The sequence below is a fragment of the Chamaea fasciata genome, unplaced genomic scaffold (genome assembly GCF_029207755.1).
Source record: "Chamaea fasciata isolate MVZ Bird 193981 ecotype frontalis unplaced genomic scaffold, bChaFas1.0.hap1 SCAF_8, whole genome shotgun sequence".
Lineage (NCBI taxonomy): Eukaryota > Metazoa > Chordata > Aves > Passeriformes > Sylviidae > Chamaea > Chamaea fasciata.
In genome coordinates this window covers 14,367,342-14,390,325 of record NW_027094093.1, presented here as the reverse complement: position 1 = coordinate 14,390,325, position 22,984 = coordinate 14,367,342, and the positions used below count along the sequence as shown (strand labels likewise).

Genomic DNA, 22,984 nt, shown 5'->3' with positions numbered 1-22,984 from the left:
TTTTCATCTCTGTTACAGCAGTTCAGCAAAAAGGTACTGAATTTTGTAACTTTTTTTTGGGATTCTCACTGCAAGTTAAGCTGAGACTGTTTCATTGGTAACTGCCGGTACACTCATATGACTCTAAAAAATGTGTCAGGACATTTACCTAGATACCACAAAAGTGGGCAAAGAAAGAGAGAATATTTTTTTTTTCTTTTGTACTTTTTTATTAATTTGAGGAAATTCCAAAACTTTCAGTATTGTAGGCAACTAACACTGATTACGAAACAAAAGAATATTGTTTAAATTTCTAGACTGCAAATAAATATACCAGCTAAGGCCACTAATAAATTGTATTTGTAATTTCTAATAAAACATAGTCTAAAGTCTTCAGACACTAAGGGATATGAAAGAATAGTACATGGTCCTTCATCCCTTTCTATTAAGCCAAATTTTCTTGAAAGTCTTCCTGCTAAATACCTTCCCTTTTCTGTCAAATAAATCAAAGATAGTGACAGGTGTTGATACAGTTAAATATTTCTACTTTGGTGGACCAAAATAAATAGTTAATAATAATAGAGCTCCTCACAGTTATAAATGCCGTTACCTGGCTCTCACAGCTAACCTGCTCTTGCAAGGGAAGAAGTGACATTGAGCTTGCAAAGCCAAGGAAGAGAGCATTTACTTGATGTGCTGAAGAAAAAACTTTACATAAGAAGGCCTCCATGAAAGCACTGACTGAGCAATGTGCCTGCTGCATGCTGCCTTTACTTAGATGTTAATTGGATTACAGTTGCACTCATTCATAAATTGGGATTTTTTTCAAAATGTGAAGGTATTCCAGATAACTATTTCCTCCACTATTGGCTCTGCATTCAAGGCAACAAGCAGATGCAGAGAAATGAGTATGAACAAGCTACTGCCAAAATATGTCAGTGTTCCCAGTAGCTGGGAAAACAGGCAGAATAAACAAGGCAGGCCAAGAGAGGAAGATTTCTGCTCCTAGGAGTGAGGAAAGGTGAAGGCTCCTGAGCACACAACTGCCTGAGGGGTCAGGTCTGGTCACCAGGAACTTGGAAACTGGTGTTTGCGTCTCCCATGACGATGGAATCAGGGTACATGTGGATGTACTCTTGGTGAATAAAGAGCACTGCATCCGTAGGGAGGTCCATTCCTCCCTGACACGAGCAGCCTTGCAGAGCCCCAAACACAACCACAGCTTGCAATACAGGGCTGACAGTCCCTATCTTGAAGTGCAGGCTTCAAGCACCTTTTAGGCATTACTGAGCTTCACAGAGGCAACTTCCTAACACTAAAATCATCAAACAATTTCACTTCCTGTTCGAGTATTGCTGTTACAGTAGTTTTACCTGGCAGTGTATCGTGTGCTGTAGAAGGAGGAGGAGAGAAATTGTGTGAGCACCCGAGGGTGCAGCCTGGCCCCACAGGGAAGGAAGGCTGGTGCTGTGGGGCCCTGGGAGCCGTGGCAGTGCCTGCAGGGGGTGGAGACAAGGCAGCGGGCCCACCATTAGCACCATGCTCCTGGGGATCCTCGTGGTGCTCTGCTTCATCCCCACTGCTGATGTAACAGGTAACAAAACTCCCCTACATTTCAGTCCTTTCCCCTAGTTTTTTGCACTTTGATCATCAGGGTGGAAGGTCTGGTGTAATTCTGAATTAATTTTGCACAAATTCTTTTTTTTTTTTTTTTTTGAATGAAAGGGGAGAGACAGCATGCTGCTAAGTCTGCAAATGGATCAACTTGATATAACCAAGAGGCCAATTTTCCGCCTGCCACAAGTATCTCTCCAATATGAGACTCAGTAGCTTTCTTTTAATTTGACTTCTCCCTAGATCCATTTGGAAATTGCATCCATAGGTAGAGGGGTGCTTATTTCACCTACCCCCAGGGCTTTACCAGTTCTGCTCACACGTGCCTTTTCGTGGGGGCAGCGGCTCTGAGCAGACGTGGTGCCAATGCCTGTCTTGGGGCAGACTCTTCACATCCCCAAATCTGCTTGTAAAACTTTAGGTTCCCCCATGGCCTGGCTTGGTGTCATGGGTGCTGAGTACAGTGACATCCTCACAGGATTAGCAAATAAATGCTCAAAAGCAGAACTGCTTACTGAGCTCAAGGATGGGAGGATGGGACTTGCCAAGCTTCTGAATTTTGCATTGTTTAGTGGTTTACTGATACTTACTAGACATCTAGTTTCTTTCTGAAGATTTTCAGGAAAAAAAAATCTTTCTGTCATCCTGAGTCTTAGTGAATCTTCCTGACTCTTCAGTTGTTGTGGCTGAGGGTATTTATCTCGGTGTTGTCTTGCTGATCAGTGTTCCTGTGTTCAGACCTAACATGTCTTTCCAATGGGTACATTAACATGTAAAACAAGACAAGGGATACTGGCTTTTGCTAAGATAATCTTGAGACAGACAGTTTTTCAGACTGCTGACTGTGAACTCTTGTTATTGCCTCTTCTCCAAATATCAGTATTTTGAATTTTCCAGGAAGTTACAGATAGGAATAAAAATCTGGTTTCAGTACAAGATTTTTAACATAGAGAACATCTTAAAAAAGTTACCTTTTCTAGTTTGAGAAATGCAATTGAATCTATTTTTTTCTTATTTCTACATTATTTTCTTATTTCTACGTTATTTTTTCTTATTTCTACATTATTTTCCTTCCTCAGCGAAGGCGTTGCAGTTTGCATGACACTGTGATCTACATTTCTTTAAGAAATCATAGGTTTTTCTTCCTCGTCCTTTCCCATGTGTATAATTCTGTGTTTGCAATATCATAATTATTTCCACAGCAGGCCCCTGGATTGTCAAAGAAGACACTAATTCCAGGAGGGGATAAGTATCAGCAGTAGGTTAACAGTTCTGTACACATTTCCATGAGGTGTGAACAGCTTTTAAGCAGTGCTTTTGAATTGCAACAAAATAAATTACAGTATGTGATTCTCAGACACAGGCATTACGCCAGGGCTTTACAGACACATACACACTTGCTTTGCATGAAGAACTTGTGTTTCTCCAACAGACTCAACAAGATTGTTCCGCTTCTTAAAGAGAAGCACATGAGGTCATTTGCTTCTCAGGGTTCTCATCCTTTCCCCATCTATTTTCTTCACTCTTCATTTTCAAGATGATTGGTCCTTAGTACATGGAAAACATTATGGCAGGTCACAACCCTTCCGGACTTCCTCAAGCCATGAAGTGCATTATAAGCCTCAGGTATTTTGGTTTGGGAAAATCAACAAAATTTGTCCTGTTGTTAGACTGTATCAGTGGCTGCTGCAGGTTGAGTTTAAATCATAGAAAGGGACTTAAAATACTAGTTTAGTCATTTCTCTTTTGCAGAAACACTAACGTTTACAAAGTTTGTCCTCCTCCCCTTTTTGCTGGCTAAATAATTACCTTGCTGTGGTCTGTCAGAGAGGCAGTTGGATCAAGTGTCTGGTATTTTGTGAAATAAGTAATACAAGGAGGTTCCCACTGCAGTGTACCACAACTGACCTCATCTTTTTACTATCCACATAACCTTCTGGCTTATGGTTACTGGGGGTTAAAATCAACCTCTAACCTACCAAGGTTACCAGAATGCAAAAGATGGATGAGGCAAGGTTAGCTGAGAGTAGGATGACATCAACTAATTCTTGTTTTAGAAAAACAAATCACAAACTACCAAGAAAACCCCCTGTGCTCACACTGGGTTTGATTAAAGCAAGAGTGTCACTTGGGCTTTCTGGAGTACTCTGCTGCCTGCAGTACTTGCAGCAAATCAGGGAAGTTGAGCAGAAAGCAGGTCTGTAAGGGCCAGAAGGAAAGGAATCCCCTAGCTGCACATCAGAGACACAGCTGGGTGGTCTCAAATCAAAGTAAAAGAGAAGGAGCCTTGTACCTAGAAAAGAACAGTAAGCATAATTGAACAACAGACCAGTAGCAGCAAAAACCAAAATAGCTTTGCTTATAACATACCTGTGTGCCTTTCTGCCTGTGGCTTAAACAAATTCCTTTCAGTTTTTTCAGTTAGGTTTTTACCTATCCCCCCAGGGAATTAGGTGGGCCATTTCTTTCCTGTGTTTACAGAAATGCCAACTTATCTTTGATACCTTGCTCTGGAAAATAGCTTCTTGAAGTCAACTGGCATAGAAAAGGAAGAAGAGTGCTAAATATTTTAGCAGAATATTTTTTTCCAATAGCTGATGATGATTCATGAAGAGTTCTGTAGAAAAAAAAAAAAAACAAAAAAAACCCAAACCACAAACTATCAAAAGTATGGAAAATAAGTACCAAAATAGTTATTTTCCACACTTTGTCAACTACATTTCACTTTCTTGGCAAATAGAAAAAATAAAAAACTTCAATGAAGTTTTGCTTGCATCGGGTTCGGTGATCAGAGAGTCAGTATTTTACAGATATAGATGGATGGCATTTTGTTTCATGATCCAAAATCCTCTCTCATGTGATTACAAGAAAAGTCCAGCATTACGAATAATCTATAAAAAAGCTTAACAAGCATTCAGAGATCTTACACACCATTGCATATTAATCCCAAGATCCTGAGAAGGCTTGCGGCCTGTGCACACTGACTGAAATGATTTTATATTTTTACAGCTTTCTGAAACTGTAAACAATGATTTTTCATAACTGCTATTTTCCTGCCTTGGTAAGGCCAAGATATAGATATTTACTACTACACAGCATGACTGAATACAGCTCTAAAGTGGCAAACATAATCCTATTTAGATGAAAGGAAACACCTATTAAATGTTTCAGAGTTTCACCATTTAACGAACCCAAAGTGACACTTATGAGGAAAAACTGTCTCTGTGAAGGCAAAAGCAGCCTCAGCCCATGTCTGCTTAGAATGGGCTAGATCCTACTAAGAATGCAGTCAAATCCTATTCAGATCACAAGTGAAGTGAGGGATGCTAGGCATTATTCTGTCTTCCCCATGAAACTAACACACATTTTAGTATGACTGACTTTCTTCAATTCAAAAAAACCTCCAAGTCCAGAGGAGGAAGACAACAGCAAGGCCTGTCCAACATGCCAGTGGGGTAAGCTTGCCTTGCCCCTTTTGGCATTGCAGCCCAAACAATGCTTGTGGTGCTAATGTGCTCTTCCTATAAATGAAAACAAAAATATCTGAAAATATCTGAAAAATATTTGAACTGGAAGAGCCACTTTATGAAAATGGATTTGGATGCTTAGCTTCAATCATGTAGGAGTTGTCTTCATTTAATGACCCACAAATGAGCTTTTTCCCACTGCTCAGCCAGTCTGCATCTCAGCATCAGCAGCACGGAGCTGGGTTACTGAGCCTAGCCTGCAAGACAAGGCAAACAGATTGGATTATAAATCCAAGAGATGAAAATAAGTTGAAGGAATTTATCATTTTAGATGGGTATATCAAAAGAGACTGGTTGCCAATTAGCACCGTATCATGGCAGGGACATAAATAGTCAAGAGCTGCAGTTAAACAGTGGAGCTCAAGCCATGAAGAACAGGTTGAAACATCCGGAATCCAGGTTAGCTGACGACAGCAAAAGAGATGGGGTTAAGTCATTGGGGTCTGCAGAAGAGTCTAAATAACATTTGAAGGGAGTCCCTCAGTGACGAGATTTTCAGTGTTCTTTGACCTTCCTCTGGCCACAGAGAAAATATGATCAGGCTGAGCAATAAATATCCATTCGTTTTCTGTAAGTACTTGCAATAAAAACAGACTTACTTTTTGAAGTCTAATGCTTCTCTCTGTTCTGGGACCTAATTTTGGTTGTCAACTCTGAGACAGAAAAGGTCTCCCTTAAAGGTGTATTCAGTCCCTGTGACAGTCAAGGTTGCAGTAGTGCACAAATACTGCAAAGCATAGAATAACTCTGTCTCAAGTGAGGTGTGTAGAATTCTGCTGTGCTAAAGGTGGAACAATTCTACCTCAGACTTGCAAGCTGCCACATAGGCCAAGATCAATTTTCTGGCCAACAAAAATACGATCAAATGCCTTGTCTAAAGGGGTGGAATCCAAATCTCACCCCTTACTAGAATGCCTTATAAGCCTATGTGAGAGCTTTTGTCGGAAAATGCTGATTCAAGGAAACCGAATTGTTTTGCTGAAATGTCTTCATTTTGATGAAAAATCACCACAGGCACCACCTTAAGTCATGACTTGCCTTCTCTGTTCTTACTTCGCCACTCTGTCCTCGGATTCGAAGATCCTTGTCTCTTTCTGCAGGAAAGCCTGGAAATGTTATCCTTCATCCAAAGTTTCACAGCGTTTTGGTTGCCTGCAAAACATGGGGTTTCAGAGCTATTAGGAGCTCTCCTCCACCCTCTCACTAACATCCTTGAGCAAAGAGATACAAGGAGGATAGGCTACAATCCTTCTTTGATAAAGACGAGGCAGTAGAGCATTCCCTGCCTCACATCTGCTCCTCTCTTTTGAAGCAAGGGCTGGTAAATATGACTTTCAATGAGAAAATTAACAACTTCAGCAGTTGGACAAGTTCTGCTGGTAACAGGAGAACCTGCTAGCCAAAGGTTGTTTTTATTGCCCACATCCTTCCACTAGTGCTGGCCATCTCATGCATCTCTTTGTGTTTATTTTACTCCCTGGACCACATTCATCCCAAAGGAGCATCCTGCTCAAGAGGCTAGGATACTTCATCTTCTTGTGCAGGCATGAATACAATAAGCATCATTTGGTCCTAAATATTGTTTAAAACAGTTTTAAACACTAATTTTCTGGGCATTCTGGATCTGGCCTTCTTCCCACTTCATTTCTCTTACTAGCCTTTTTGAAGTCTCGCAACACGGATTAAGTGGAAAGAATCTAGGTTTGCACCACATTTTGAGGACAAGAGGTACAATTATCATTCTAACAGACACAGCGATTCTCAGGGGATATGTAAAAGACTATCCAGACCTCACGTGAGCTGAGCTTGCATAAAGACTTAAGCAGTCATATAAAAGCTTTGGCATGTCTCTAGCCTAACAGCCACAACTCCCTTCCTCTTACTTAGGGGTCATCGTTTGAAAAGAAGGGCCTCATTTGTACAGGATGAGTTTTCTTGGAACAAGTTGTCTTTCTGCATAGTCCTTGCCGTGTTTCATTGTTTGGCAGATGATAGCACAGAGGGCTACATGCCAGAAAACATTTCCTGTTTATGTGTCAGTCTGGTCAATTAAAATTCAATTACACATTCATGTGACATGCTTTTTTCAGACCATTTAAGTGCCAATGCAGTGTCAAATTAGTCAGCTCCTGAGTCCTTTGAGAGATTAAGAATCTACTACAGCTGCTAGCTAGAAAAATCACTTATTTTACATTAAAATGATAGCAGTTCACGCTTTTAGTGTTCATTGCCCAAGGTCCAAACCCTTGAAATGGTTCAGCAAATCCACCTGCAAACCCTTCAGGAGTCCTTGAATTAAAAAGCAAATGTATAAATAATATTCTCTTATCTGACTGCAGTGTCAATTCATCGTACTTTCGCTCCATAATGTTCCTCGGGAAACTGCTTGCTAAGTAAAGGATAGACTTAGATGGCCTTACATATACACACAGGCACACAGATGCAGACTAGGCTTCTGAGCTCTGATATTAAATCTTCATCACGGGCCACTGCCTCTGCTAGTGTTCTGACTCTGAAGAAAAACACTCTCAATCTCATGGTCTCCCCTAGAGACTATGTAATTATTTACATACAGGTGAATTGCTGCAACAATAGCTCCTGTGAGAAACTGCTTCTGCAGATGGGTGGTTTTGTACTCCCTGGTAGGGAGTGTCAGCAGGGGAGAGGAGATATGGAGCAGAGTTGCATGGGAGGATGTGTGGTTCTGAAGTCTCATACTATATTTTATAAACAAGTGCTTTTCTCACTTTCTCCCCTCCCTTCCAGAAAACAAGATTTTAGTGGCTCAGCACCCTTTGCTCATTGTAGCTAACCAAACTGCAACTCTAGTTTGCAACTACACCTACAATGGGACAGGGAAGGAATTTCGAGCTTCGTTATACAAAGGAACGGACAGTTCAGTTCAAGTTTGTGCTATTTCATGGAACGCGACCAAAATGAGCAGCGATTCAAATAAAGGTTTTAACTGCCAGGGGGATCATGAGAAAGACAAAATCATCTTCAATATTTGGAACATGAATGCCAACCAAACTGACATCTACTTCTGCAAAATTGAGGTCATGTATCCACCCCCATATGTCTACAATGAGAAGAGTAACGGGACTGTCATTCATGTGAAAGGTAAGCTGAGAAACATCTGTAGGTCAGTATCCTCCCTATACACACTCCCTATGTAATGGTTGGAGGCAGTTTGTTTTCTTAAAAAAAAAAAAAAATTTGGATTGCCTGGTAAAACTATATTCCTGCGCTGGACTTCCTGTAGAAGAGATCTTAAAATGATGATTAATAAAAATGACACATTGGAACAAGGAGTAAATAAGCAGAGATTGATGTTTGTAATTTCATGTACTTAAAGTTTTCTTTGCTCTTTCCTTAAAGAGACACCCACCCAAATACAAGAGCCTCAGTCTGCAAATCCTTTGTGGATTCTGGCAACACTGACTGGAATTCTTGCACTCTACAGTATGCTAATAACTGCAGTTTTTATTAACTACCGGGTAAGGAACTTGTATTTTCCTTAGACTCTGTATGCTCTAGTAGTTCATTTCTCAGGCTATACTTGCCGTGTTTACCAATAACTCACTGCCACCTCTTCAGTACAGGATGACAGTGTTTCTTCATCCCAGCTGTGTGTGCACACCCATGCTGTACCCTGAAAGAGCTGAAACACCAGATGCACTCCAGGTGGGCAGTCAGGCCTCTGCAGTAGAGTCCTACAGCAAATAGTAATGCCAGTGTTGGCAGTGCCCTGCACACCAGCAATACTGGGACACTTTTTCCAGCTGAACCTGTCAGGGAAATTTAGAACTACAAGCACTTCTGGCAAAACCCTTTGAGACTATACTGACAGGAGCTCACCTACAATAAAACCATCTATAGGGAGCCCTCAGCCCAGGACCATCTGCACTGGTGTCTTGTGCCTATTCTGCAATTCCCTTGAGCAACCACTATTTCTGGCAGCCTGACTACAAAGGAGTAGGAGCACCTGGATTTCAGTAGTCCCTTGTCTGTATATCAACAGTTAGAAAGCTGAGACAGCCTTATGGCTCATAATTTTTGCTTTCCAATCACTCTGGAGAGTTGATTGGCCCAAGTCACATTCAGTTCTCCTCCTGGCATGATACAGGGGCAGCAGAAGGACATTCTCCTTGACATGTCTTAGGACTGTGATCTCCAGAGCCAATTTACACTACTTACTCCATGTGAGAAAGACTTGAACATAGAGAATTCAATTCCTTGCTCTCTGAATTTCCCCTCTGTCCTTGTTGTTAAATAGCAATTTTCAACATAACAATTATGAGGCAGCCTGTATAAAGGGTCCAGAGTCCCTGCCAGGTTAAATGTTGCATGCATGCAGAAAGCCACTGTCACTGCTAGCTGAAGCTCGAGATCTGCTGTTTCACAAAAGGACACTTTCTCAATCTGTGGCTGTTTCTAATGGAAAACAATCAAAGGGGGCACTGCTGCAGGAAAATGCAAAGGGAGGTTAAGTGGTTCTTCTTTGTGCCCTATTGTAGAGGCTGACTCTGAGGAGAGCTGAGAGGATTATGTGAGCAGCTGCTGGTGTTACAGTGCTGTGCTGCTGTGGCTGTGCCACAGATGAGATGCTATAGCTTCAAAGCCATCATGTACAATCGGAACCATTTTCTCTGTGCTATATTCATTTGCTATCTAATGGCTTCGCACTTTGCCACTAACATCTGCCCCCAGCGAGAATCACAAGGCTGCATTGCCATGTGTGCTGTTTGCTGCATCGGTTTTTACCTGCTGTTATTACTGCTGGTAGTATCCTTCAGATAATATGTATTCTGATTGTGGATGTATTTAGAGTGTTGTTGAATGTAAATACAGCTGCCTAGAAGACATTGTGAAATGTAAAAAAGGTCCTAATTATGGTACTTGACAGACATGGCAAGCCTGATCAGTTCCTGAAAGCAGCTAAAGATTTGTCTTATTTTCATAGAGTTCTGCCTTCCCTGAAGGAAAACTGCTTTCCGTTGCAAACATATGAGTCTTTGATCCTGTAACAGCCCCACAATCACTCATGCTAGCAAAATGTCTTTCTCCCATGCAAAACTACCTCCTAGGTGAATTAGAAATCCTGTATTATGGAGATGAACACTCAGAGATAAAGCTTTGTATCTAATGCTTTACATGCATTGACTGCATTACGTGGCTTAAGCAGTCTGTAACTTACATTCAACACTTCACATATATGTAACATTAATATAAAAAGCTTAAAATATTTCACAGTAACTGCCCTGTTCTGCACATACAACATAATTCAGCCATCATATTTTCTAATGCAAACCTCCCCCAATTTCACAGCATCATTTGCATATATACTGCAGCATATGCAACTATTTCTGTAGATGGAAAGGAAATTTCAGTAAAAAGGAGATTGCAAAAGAAGGTATGATCAGTATTAAGGTAAAAGCATGGAAGCACTTTAATTTCCCCTGATCAATAAAGCCTTAAGCTATATAAGAAACACCAACCTTGTGCACAGCCTGCAGCAGTCAGAGGCTGAAATGCTGCTGTAGCCACATTTTTCCTCTGTGATTTTAGGCAAATTATTTCACCTGTCTTCTGCTACTCTTATTTCTGAAAGAGCCAATGCTTCCTTTGTATCACAAGGGCATTATAAGCAGGAATCCAACAGTAGAAATAAGATTTATTTTTGACGCCCAGATAAGGAGACATAAAAGATTAACATCAGCTCTGATTCCTTCACTCTTGAAGGAACGTTCAGAACAACATATGCATTGTGTCTTACCGCTGTAAATGGTAGGAAAACCATTGTACACATAGGCTGGGCTGATTTTTCATGCTTTTACTCTATTCGAGTTAAGCTAATTTCTCTTTACCTCCTTATAAATGAGGACAGCTTTCACAGCTCAAACTCTGTTGTTTCTGCTGAATCATTCCACAGATGAGGGAGGCAAGATGATGGTTAGAGGCATCAGTTTGTATGCTTGGTGTGTAGCATTCCTTTACCTGAAGAACTAGCACTGTAAATCTCTCACCAGATAAGATGGAGACTTACTTTCAGCTTGGGCAAATTCCACAGATTATTCGATGGGAACACATGTTCTAACTCTTTTGTAAATGTATTTAAACCTGAAGCTGCCTTACAAATATGCCTACTTCCCCAAACAAGGACCTAGGGCCAGAACTGTCAGCAGTTACCATGAGAGTTTTCACAGTTGTCTTCACCCTTCTCCCACAGCAAAAATCCAAAAGGAATATGTACCATCAGAGCGACTACATGAACATGACTCCGCGGCACGCACCGTACCAGAAGAACAAGGGGTACCCGTCCTATGCGCCCACACGAGACTACACGGCCTATCGGTCCTGGCAGCCCTGAGCCCACCAGGGGCCTCGTGGGCACTCACTTGCTCTGGGGCACCAAAGGACAGCCTCTCACTTTCTCATCGTGTTTGTTGCTATTGATCACAGACACCTACACCATAGCATGTATTAACTAAACTTTGATCTACTAAAAGAAAATCCAGACTAACAAACCAATATAAAAAGGGGGGGTGGAGGGGGGAAGTAAAAAAAGAATTTTTCTCCATGATGGCTGAAGATGAGGCCCGGCTTGTGTTGAGGGTTGTCAGTGGATAAGATGGAAAGGTGGCATCAAACCTCAGAGCTGGTTTCTCCCTAACTCTTGTGGTTTTGCTCAGCTGTTGGAAGTAGAACTTCTGATCTTTTCCAATAACTACTGCCTTAGATTTTACCCTTAATTTCCTTCCCTGTGTGTGTAATCCTCAGATTGTTGCTGTTAAACCTGGCAAAATGTAAAAAATAATCTTCTTTTCTCTATAAGATGAAGACACAGTTTGAAGTTCAAAACACACGCTTAAAAGAAAGAGAAAAAGGTCAGTATGAAGGCATCCAAGCTATTACACTATGGAACAAATGATCTGCCAGGACAAATCAAGCTAATAGAAAACTAGTAAACCTTCAACATGTGAGTCCTTAGGCTGGACACTTTGTTAAATGTTCGTAAGGCCATCTGCAGTCATGACCAAGCAACTCCACAGACTGAAAAAGCAAGCAACCTGAAGACAAAATCAAGACAAGTGGGAGAGGAAGAAAGATCTGTCTTCATCACGAACAACCTCATTTCTTTTCTGTTTGCCTTCTGCAAGGGAATGCAAAGTCATGTTTGAAGCATTAGAAGACAGAGAGCTCAGATTTTGAGAAGATTTTTACTTTTATTTTTGAATTTGAGAATTCAGAAGGTATTCTCCTGAGTCCTCCTGAAAATTCATGCACATCTTCTGGCACCTAGGTTGTACCAGAGCTCTTCAAAAATCTGGGTTGACTTATGAGCAACTAAAGACCACTTAATATTTTCTCCCCAAGTGTCTGGTTTTTGGGGTGTGAGAGCATTCTTCATTCTCAGCATTGTAAATTGGACCTGAAAGTTCTCAGACATCTGCAGGATCTGCTCTGGACACTTTGAGGAACTTTCTGTTATTTGGAAGTTACTTTTCTCTCTAAAGATGTTCTTCAGGACTGCTCCACGCTAGAGTAGAACAAAGTCTTTTGCAAAACATGATCCATTCTTTCAATCTGGTATATTTACAATAACAGGACATCCTAAATTGTAATTAGGGTTGCCTTGGTGTAAAATCCCTTTTTCATACTGAGGAGACAATGTTGATTTTATAAAGACTACTGAATAAACAATTAAAAGAAAAAAACCCCACATTCCCACCTTGAAATAAAATTTGGATTGTACAACATTTAATTTCCTTCAAACTGGGATAAGAAGATTCTTTCTCTCTTTGAGGAGACAGGACAAAAGTAGACATGTGGAAGCATGACAACAATCTGTTGATGTCTTAACCCAAGAAAACAACTTTGGCACTTCCAAATTGGAAGTTTTATTTGAGTTTACTGACTGGGCCACAACCCTTCCACTCTGAGTCATATATCACCATGAACCATGTTCCTGGAGGGTGCTGTGCCACCTCTGGGCAGCTGTGAGGTGCCCCTGCCCCAGCCAGGGACAGCAGAGCCCCAGTGGCAATGGTAAGCAAGGCCCAAGAGGCAGTGCTGGCCCTTCAGCATGGGAATCCAGTAATAGACCCGGCAGGCCCTGAGAGCCTTGGTCTGGTCCAGTTCAGCAAACTCAAACGCTTATGATTGAACCTAAGAACTTCAAACCAGTCTTCTTTATTTATTCTCCTTTGCCCTCACCACATGCACAAACACTCCAAGGCTGACATTCTTCCATATACAGTTTTACTCTCTTTTCCTGAAAAGCCCTCACTGCACGTTTGTACTGCAGCTGAAGCAGCAAGGAACACGCGCACAGAGCAGCGGGGAGGGAGCCTGGCAGGACACAGGGCAGTTGCTGCATCGCCCCAGCCTGGCCCTCCTTGCTGGCACTGAGTGGGGGATGCTAATGCCTTGCCACTTCCCTCCTCACTGGAGGGCAGATATGAATGATGCTGGGGCAGGATCTCTCCCAGCAGAGAGCAGCAGGCTGAGCACAGCTGTCGGGGTATGGCACCGTCTCACCAAGCTCCAGTCTGTCACTGTATGACACAATGGCATGTATGATCACAGTGTGCTGTGGAAAATCACAACTTCTGGTCCAAGTATAAGGTGAGATGGCAAATGCGTATCAAACTCATGAAACGGGATAAATGTTCTTTACATAAACTGCATATATATGTATTTAGGTATAGATGCATCTTTTTAATTGCATCTATATTCCCTCAAGTTTTATTATAATTTTTGCAATCTCCTTTAAAATTATTAAATAGATACAGTAAATTAAATCTTGAGTGAATGTATTAGGCCTGAGGCTAGTCAGAGGAAAGTATTACTTTCTAAAGCAAATATTGGTATAATTTGCTTTCCTTCCCCTGACATTTTTGTACTTTCCATATTTAAAACATACTGGTAGCTCCCAGGATATGATACTGGAAAGTAAGTCCTGGAACATCTGCAACAAGTATTAATTAGTTTGACTGACCAAAAATATCTTAAACCTAAAATGAAAAAATGAGGAGAATCAGGACATGAGAAGTCTCAGCACTGTGTTAAGGTGGACATTGCTATTACAATAAAGCTCTGTAGGGACATGAATTACAGACTGTTGGAGTTGGAATACCAGTAAATTCCTTTTATCCACCACTGTAAAGGACTAAAATAAAGTGTTTGCAGAGAAGCCTGGAGTCTGGTTCTGCACATGTGGATTAGCATATTCGACAAACAGCAATCCTAATTTATTCCATCTGGTTTTAGGCAATGCATAACATTCCAGAACAGCCCTGTCCCTCCCTGGCCCTGCCTTTGGGATCTATACGTTTATGGGATGGGATGATGTAAAAAGAAACCTCCCTCTGCTGCAGCTCTGAACTTGGAAACTATCCCTCATGGAAGGCAGAGGTAAATCAGTAGGGTTTTCTATCTTACACATAGGTATTAATTCAAATGCAAATATAATCCTGCCAAAGAGTGATTTAATTTCTCATCCTCCTTTCCCCCACTTTTGGGTCTCAATGTCAAATGAACATCTGATCTGCAGCCATCACATCTGAACAGCAATCAACATGTGTTGCAAGGGGTCAACCAAGGGTTGTGCAGCTCCAGCCTCCTGCATGCTGATTCCTGTTCTGCACGTCTCTGGCACAGCACAGTACAACAACCTGGCTCTTCTTTGCTTCCAGGAACAAAAGCCCTAGAAGACAAATGCCGAGGAGGTAGCCTGTGTTATCTCTGCAGTATCTTGAACCTTCCCCATTGAGGTGATCAGGCTGACTAAAGCCAAAAGTCTTGGACGTTCCTTCTAGTCTGAATATACCAAATTCCAATATCATCCTCCTGTATAACATTTTTTCCCAAAATGCCTGTTATTTTTTCTGTAGCTATAAATGTGAACCCTGCATCTCTGCCAAACAGTATCATATCTTCCTTCTTTGTGCATCATCTTTTCCCTTTCGTTTCTATTCCAGACTCAGCAGTTCGGGAACCTATCCTATTTGTTAATCTCTAACACCATTGTGCAGTCTTCCACGTATGCTCCTGCCTGACTGGTTACTTACTTCACAAAGACGGTTTTGTATGCCACATTCCTCCTCAGCTTGAAGTAGGGAGTTGCCATAGGAGACTGAAGCCATGTGGTGATTGGATAGGTGCATGTTTTCTGTTTGAAGGATTTGGGGGTCTTTCATCCCTTTGATTTTTCCCATCATCTTCAGATTTACAGTTGTGCCAAACAGCCACGTGGGGATCCCACACACCACATGCTTCCCACAGTGCATTTAATTTCTGTACATTTCATTTCCTGTGCGTAGCAGGCTCTTGATTTGCCAAACTCATTATGCCTGCAGACATGCTCTGACAACAGAAGCAACTTTAGGTACTGATGGTATGTTTGACTATTAAAAACATGGTACAAAAAGCTTGAGTTTTAAGAGCACAGAGGCGAAAGCTTCAGTGCTAAAGATCAAATCTTTCCACTTTCAGCAAGGCTTTTGCTGTGTGACTGGAAAATGCGTTATGCAAGATGAATCACAGGCCAAGACATAGTTTTGTTAGTCACTCATACTAACCAGAAAACAGGTTAGGGTGATGAGAACAGGATCAGCTTTGTTAAGGTCCAGTAAAGACTGGGAAAGGCTGAAAGCAACACTAGGCAGTAATTTGTAGCCAAAGTCAGTGTCTTTAAGTGGCTGTGAGAGGGAAACTAGCTGCCTATCTTGATGCAAATGGACTGTTCTTCGCAATTAGGTGCTTTTGTTACAGCATCACATTACAGTATGTTACTATTCCAGCCTCAAGGGCATGCAGATAATATGATGTGGCAAATTTGGCTGACAAAGTACTAGGAGGCTGCCAATTTCATATTAACTCATTTGCAAAGAAACAAGAAGTTGAATGATTTCAAATTCATGGTGGGTTTTTTGTTTGTTTGTTTTCTTTTTCTTACCGGATCTTCAGGATCAAGGCACTGCTTCTTATTTCCTGCCCCTCCCGCTTTTGTTGTTGTTTTATTAAAAATGAAATATAACTTTAGGTCACATAAACTAACTAGGAGCTCTTCAGTTTCCTTCATCTGACCATTGAAATTATGAGGAATTTTCAAACGCCACAGTTTTCATAGCCAGTGTATTACGGGGCTACATCATTCCTTTTCCTCACTGTCTTCTTATTCCTTAAAGGAAACTATTCTGGATAGGTTGAAATGTTCTCATGGATTGGGACAAATCTAGTTTTTCAGACAGGAAAGATTACTACCTAACCAGCAAAAGCAAAGATGCAAGCAAGCGACTAGTAACAGTTCTGTGGAAATTAACGTAGTGGTTTCGGTCCGGTAGGAGGATCAAATAGTCTTTTTATACTTTCCTTTTCCTCTAAAATGAAGAAGCTCAGGAAATTATATACTAACGTACCTTAAGAGACAAAAGATCAGGTTGCGAATTTAAGAAATCACAGGTGGGAAGGGCCAGAAGGAAGCTTTCCTATCCAGCCTCCCTTCTGCCCGCTGGTGTGCCCGGAGTGGCTCTTCCACCGCGCCGCGTTTCCCCGCGCTAAGCCGAGCCCACGCTGCGCGGGGCCGGCCCCGCTCCCTCGCAGCGCTGCCGGAAGGCTCCGGGTAGGGCCAGAGTCGGCGAGAGCAGCTCATGCACTTCGCATGGCGGGCTGCAGCAGGGCACAACTAGCAACCAGGCTAGCTTAGATAATAGCTAAATTAGTGCCCGACAGCCTCGTCAGTGCCCCATTAAATTAGATCACTCTGTCGTGAGTCAGAATGAAATAATTTTCCTGTTATGCTCGCTAGCTCTGACAGCCCTTGGGCTACTTTAATCTTCAAACACCAGTGGTCAAGATGAGAGCTGATTTATTTTTTTTTCCCTCATGAAAATGATTAAGTAGATTGCTCACATTTCTTCCTGGGCTTCTCAACCTTCCCCAGACAAATCAAAACTGGCTGCAGAAAGGAAATTGTTTCTCTGTTTGCATAGCTCATCAGCTCCTGGTACTTAGGGACAGAGGCTGAAGTCCAGGATGGAATGATGCCTTTGGGAGCATTATCCCCTCCTTGTAGCTCTTTCTCTCATTAGCTGATTGTTGAAGTAATGCCAATGTTTTTTTCTTAACAACAACAAAAAAGTATGAGACTATGAAGATAACAGAATTGGACAGCAGGGGAATGACCTCTCTCCCTTCTGCAGACACACACAGTTCACACTACTTTCTAGTCCAGCCCTGTAAGGGAACAATTCACCAGTAAGGGTGGGAGAAGCAAAAGGGGTTAAATAAGGAGAAATCACTCTGAAACCTCTTCAGTGAAATTCTGGAACAGTCTCGCAGGGAATGGAAATGAACAAACCAGCTGCAGGATGTACAACACAACTCAGACTTTTGCCTCTCCCTAGCCATACACCAGAAATAACTCTTAAAAATCCCTAGTCCTTCTTGCCTCAAGAAGTACTTTTTACTGTTTGGCTGCTCTGCATCATAGAGACATGACCTGCATTGATGGTGAAAGTGAGGTTAGGAGGTACTGTGTGTGGACTTGGGTGTGCAGCTGACTCCCAAGAATCTCTTGAGACGAAAGCACAAATTATATTCAAAGAGCAATGGACAAGCAAACTGGCTGGAAAGGTAGGATGGATGAATGGTTGCCTGCAGGAAAAGTGAAGTTAAGCAACTCCAGAGCTTTCCTCCAGCAACTAGAGAAATGATTAGTTTGAACTGCAGCTGTAGTGGATTTCCTCCAGTAAAAACAGCTCTTGGAAGGATGAAGTGATTATTTCAGGATATCTAAGTCAAAGTAACCATATATAGGCAAAAAAGATTTTAAAATACCCTTACTTTAGCCTTTTCTATTTCTGTACTAAATAATTACTTACAAATCCTACGTTTAAGCTGCACTAAGAGGTTTTTAAAATCAGTGTTCCTTTGTTGTCCCTTTTTTTTTTTTAAATTTTTATTAAAGTGTTGATGTTGTAGTTCTGCAATCTGATTTCAAACCACTGAGCCAGAGGCAAACTAAAGACCAGGGTATAGGCAGAGTATATTTGGACTGCAGCTCAGTCCAGTCCCAGCATGGCAGTTCCCACATGCTGTAAAAAGACAGCAGGTACAAAGTGGAGTTCAAAGAGTCCACAGGTTACATGAGCAACCTGGTAAAGAAATGTCAGTTAGAAACGAGCAGCAGAAACCAGCTCTATTTTCCTACTGCTGTGGCTTTGCTTGGCAATGATGACATACAAAGATTAAGCTTAACTGCACGAGCTCCAGTTGTTTATCTCCTTTTTTTATCATCGCCAGTAAGTGAAGGAGATGTGTGGGTGTCACCTGAAGAAAAAAAAAAGAGGTTGCATTTCTGAGAGAAAAACAGCTGCAGATCCAAAAAGGCAAATGGTACTGTTTAATTTATGCATATCCAGTTTCCTTCCTGTCACTAATCTGCAGCACTGAATTTAGTCTCCTGGATTTCCTTAGCTTTATTATGCTGAGAGAGAGTGCAAGAGAGAGGGAGACAGAGAGACTTGAGCAATATTAAGCATCCAGAATGACTTCAATCACTGAGGACATTTGTAAATCACTAAGATAGCCTGGCTCCCAGGGCATGGAATTTGATTTTCCCTCCCCCTCCTCCGATCTGCTGAACTATGGAGATTTGCAACAAGAAAAGCTATCTGCTGTGCAATCAATTTACAGAATAACATTTTGTTTCATCTGCTACTGATGGATGCTAGCAGAAACTGGAAGCCCTGGGTTCATGACACAAGTGTTAGTGTCCATGTAGAAGATGTGGTTTTTCTGTCCTTGCATGTTTATGCCTGTGACAGAAGGAATCTCTGCACACAGTTAAACACTGCTGGCCGCATACGTTGCACAGAAATCACTACTTTAAAAAGAGATTTAAAGCAAAGGCATCTCTTACATTGGATACCCATGGATACTACACATATGGACATATAAACAACTGTACAAACACAGATGCAAGCTTTGGTCTTTCCTCTCCATTATTATGTATATATGTAAATATAAAATAAAAAAACCCCAAGCCAGTGAGCATATGTCTTGGATTGCACATCAAACACAGTATGCTCACTGCATCCAAGGTATCTCTAGATTAATAATGTTTGACTTGTCTGTGTGCTGACTTGTCTCTGCTACAGCTATTCTAATTGTCAAAAGTGCACGTTGCACTCTTCTTGTGCCCCAGCTACAGCTCAGGAAAACCAGGGTCTTGACAAGCCCTTCTTGCCCAAGTGCAAAATATGACATTCATCTTCCCCACTAAACAGACTTCTTCATAAAAATTAAACTCACTTGTTCTTGATAGCTGCCATAACGAATGCTTGGTCAATAAAGATTAACTCCTTGTTCTTGCAAATAAGTTCTTGTGTCCGTTTACTGAGGGAAGGAATCCAGTTGATGTATCATTAGTTGTGTGAGGAAGTTGCACATCTGTGCAACCTGGTGTGGGAGTGTCTTCTTCCCTCATGTAAATGCTGGGCTGCAGTCTGGGTCAACAAACTAATGTTTAGCACTTTTGACTACAGAAGAGCAGAAGAAAAATCTTAGAACCAAAAATCTGTGAAATTTGAGGGACTGATCAATTCAGTGCTGCCTCTGTTGAATGACATGAGCACTAGCAGCTGAGTAGCACTCTCAGATCCCTTAGGATTGAGTTCACACTGCAATCTCTTAAAGTTTAGCATCTCGTGTGCATATAGACTGCAAAGACACAGTAAAATTCTAAAGGATCCAAGTGGGAAAATACAGAGAAACAAAGGGTTTTACTTGCTAAAGGCAAACTGCTTTTGTGCTGGCAACAGGAAACCAAGAGACAGTGCAAAGGATGTTGCGGCTGCTGGAAGGGGCATCACTGTAATTACTGTGCATACCTGGGTGACTTATCGTCACTGTGACACTGGCTTGCACTCTAATGTCCCTCCTCTCCCAGTTGAAGGCAGCTGGCTCATCCTGCCTGGCCTCTCCATGTTTCATTGCTGCTAGGGCATCATCTGGAAAGCACTTGGGCTGGCACTAGGATGGACTAGACGTTGGACTTGTGACATATGTAGAATATACATGTGACACACACAGGAGCGATGTGCCAGTCCTTGCTTGAGGAGATGAGAAATGGAAAAAAGAAGTGAAGGGGGAAGCAGAGGTATGGTGCTTATGCACACATACAAAGCTCAGCAGTTGTGAGGACAGAAAGCACAACTGCGACATTTTTCACACTCTTGTAAACTCTACCTGCTACACCCACCACGGGTACAAGTGCATCTTGTGGGGGACTCACTGCTCCACAGGAACTAGAGGGGATAATTGTTTCACCACTTGAAAAGCTTTGGGATAGGGATTTTTTTGTAAAGAGTTTTCCTATGGTCATACAGTTGACCATCTCCTGCAGGTTTCCATAACTCAAGTTGTCCCCTAGCACTATGGACAGAGGATGACAATGTTTGGTTATCATACAGCAGGGCTGGGAAACATGTTTCCATGTAAAAAGAAATGTCTGGTGCTGTGGGAGTAAAGTACTAAAGCAGCATGGCCGTACACTGTGATAATAGAGTATGGCAAATTGAAGGCAGCAGAAAGCCAAATATCTGTGTCAGAATTTGTCTGTGCCACCAGGCTGGACCCTGGTGAAGGATCCAGCCTGGTGGCACAGACAAAATCTGTCACACTACTCTTCAGGAATGATAGGGAATACACCACATTACACAGCAAGAAGGCAAGTGAAAGTGATGAGTCTGACTTGGGAGCAGGAGCTTCAGACTGACTCACATTTTTTTTTCCTCAAGAAGATTGCCAGGGTATTGACAAGCATCCTTGGCATACATTTCCTCTTCAAACTGTGGAACTTGCTTTGCATGCAAAGGATAAATTAGTCTGCAATTTTTTCTTGCACAGATCGCAAGCAGATTCATGTACAGCAGGAATAATGAAATGACTGAAGTCTATTCCTTCTTCTATTCCTGCAGATACCCTGTAGCTCTGGCTAGCTGCTGTCTCAACAATTCAACGACTTGCTGGCCAAGACCACCTGTGCTGAGAGGTCATCAGAAAGACTTGGCAGAAGCAGTGTAATGTAAAGATGACAGAGAAGCATATAGGTGAGCTTTGTTGTCAGCACTGCCTACTAAGCTTTCATTGGCACTTTCTATGTATCTTCCTTATTGTGACTGCAAGCTCTTTGGGCTATTTTTACTGGTTACTATATTTTTGCACCGTGCCTGGGACTCCAAGTCTTGGTCAAGGTCCTCATATTGTAGTACAAATGACAGTGATAACTTCAGAAGACGTTATATCAGATCCACATTCCCTTCTTCAGTAAATGTCAGCATTGAGAGCCAGGGAGGGGAAAGTATAAAAGCAAACCTGCAACCTTGCATGGGCTGGTACAGAAACACATAAATGTTCTTATTTTCTTCCTTCCACACATTTCACTTCCTTTCTGACATATCTCTTAGGTACCACTTGGAACATATCTGGCCATCAGAACTGTGGTCTTTCCAAAGCTTATTTTTCGCTTTATCACTTATTTATATGGCTGCACGTGTCATCATCAGAGGGAAGCCAAGAAAGCAGAGGAAAGCCAAGAAAACAGAGAGCTCTTCCCCTCACCGCAGAACTCAGAAACCACAGGTGATCCCCTCACACTGAATTCAAGCACAGCATTGCTCTGAAATAGTTCCACTGAAAAAGAGCTTTGCTGATGCTGGATTCACAACAAATTTGCAACATCACAGTACTGGGGGCAGGATAAGGAGGAAGAACAGAGTGCAGATCAAGCACATGTATACAACCCAGAAGACAAATGAGTGTTTTTCAAAGGGCAGAAGGAAGCTTTAGACGCACCTTACACCCCTTCTGCCTCTCACCCCCACTCCCACCACTAGAACATACTGGAAATGCTTTATCCCATGGAAAAAATCTGTACATGGTTGAGAGGGGGTAAACATTTACACATATAATCAGTTCTATGAGAATATAATGTTTCTTTTAGAGTTATGCCAGCATGGTTTTCTGTTTCCCTAGCGTTGCTCAGTGTAAGGTCTCCTTGCACAAGCTGTCCATGCTGATCAGTGACTGCTGCCTGCCCTGCTCTCTGGTTGGCAAAGTGTGTCCCTTTCTAATGGAAAAAACCCCATGCCTTAAGAAAACTGCTTTCTGAATACATCAGTCACTCCTCTTGCAAACTAGATCATATGAACTCTCTTGCCTCGTCCTGGGGGACCCAGAACCCATGAGGCTTTTTGCAACAGAACAGAAACACACAGACCTGTGCTCCATCTGGCAATGGTGTCCAGTTTCCAACAAACCTAGCGGCTCCAGTGGAAGATATTAAGCTTTTATGATGGCCTAGCTTGCCCCAAAGTGTTTCTACCATTAGCTAGCAATCATCTCAGGGCCTTTAACAGGAGCTTTGAGAAGTAATATTTATGATTTTCATTTTATGCAATTGCAATCATTGTGATCACAAATACACATTTATATTACAGTAATAATCAACAATCTATTTTTTCCATGCCGTACAAGCTGAAAAGTGATATTTCATGTCCTGAAGAGTTTAGAGGGTAAAGACAAAACAGATGACAGCTGACTGACTAGGAAATAGAATACAAGAAAATGTAAGGAATTGTAATGTGATTGGCATGTGTAGCTGTTTGCTTTTAAACTGGGTGTATAACCACAGAAAAAGGAATGAAAATAGAGGAATATATATTGTTACTGCCTTTCAGGGTTAGCTGGCTTTGTTTTCAGTGAGACACCAGTTTAATGCTTGAGAAGAGGAACACAATCTACATCTCTCTGCTACACAACAGTGAACAGTCAGCAGTGACTGTTTGGGATTTACA

General features: G+C 41.8%; 1 protein-coding gene across 1 annotated transcript; it reads left to right on the top strand.

Annotated features, from left to right (window-relative positions):
* The first annotated feature begins 1,338 nt into the window (after nt 1-1,338).
* On the top strand, nt 1,339-14,557 carry CD28 (CD28 molecule). The gene is made up of 4 exons (XM_066189752.1): nt 1,339-1,573; nt 7,887-8,240; nt 8,499-8,617; nt 11,350-14,557. Exons 1-4 carry the CDS (start codon nt 1,519-1,521, stop codon nt 11,488-11,490), a joined length of 669 nt encoding a protein of 222 aa, XP_066045849.1. The 5' UTR covers nt 1,339-1,518; the 3' UTR covers nt 11,491-14,557.
* The last annotated feature ends 8,427 nt before the right edge of the window (nt 14,558-22,984 follow it).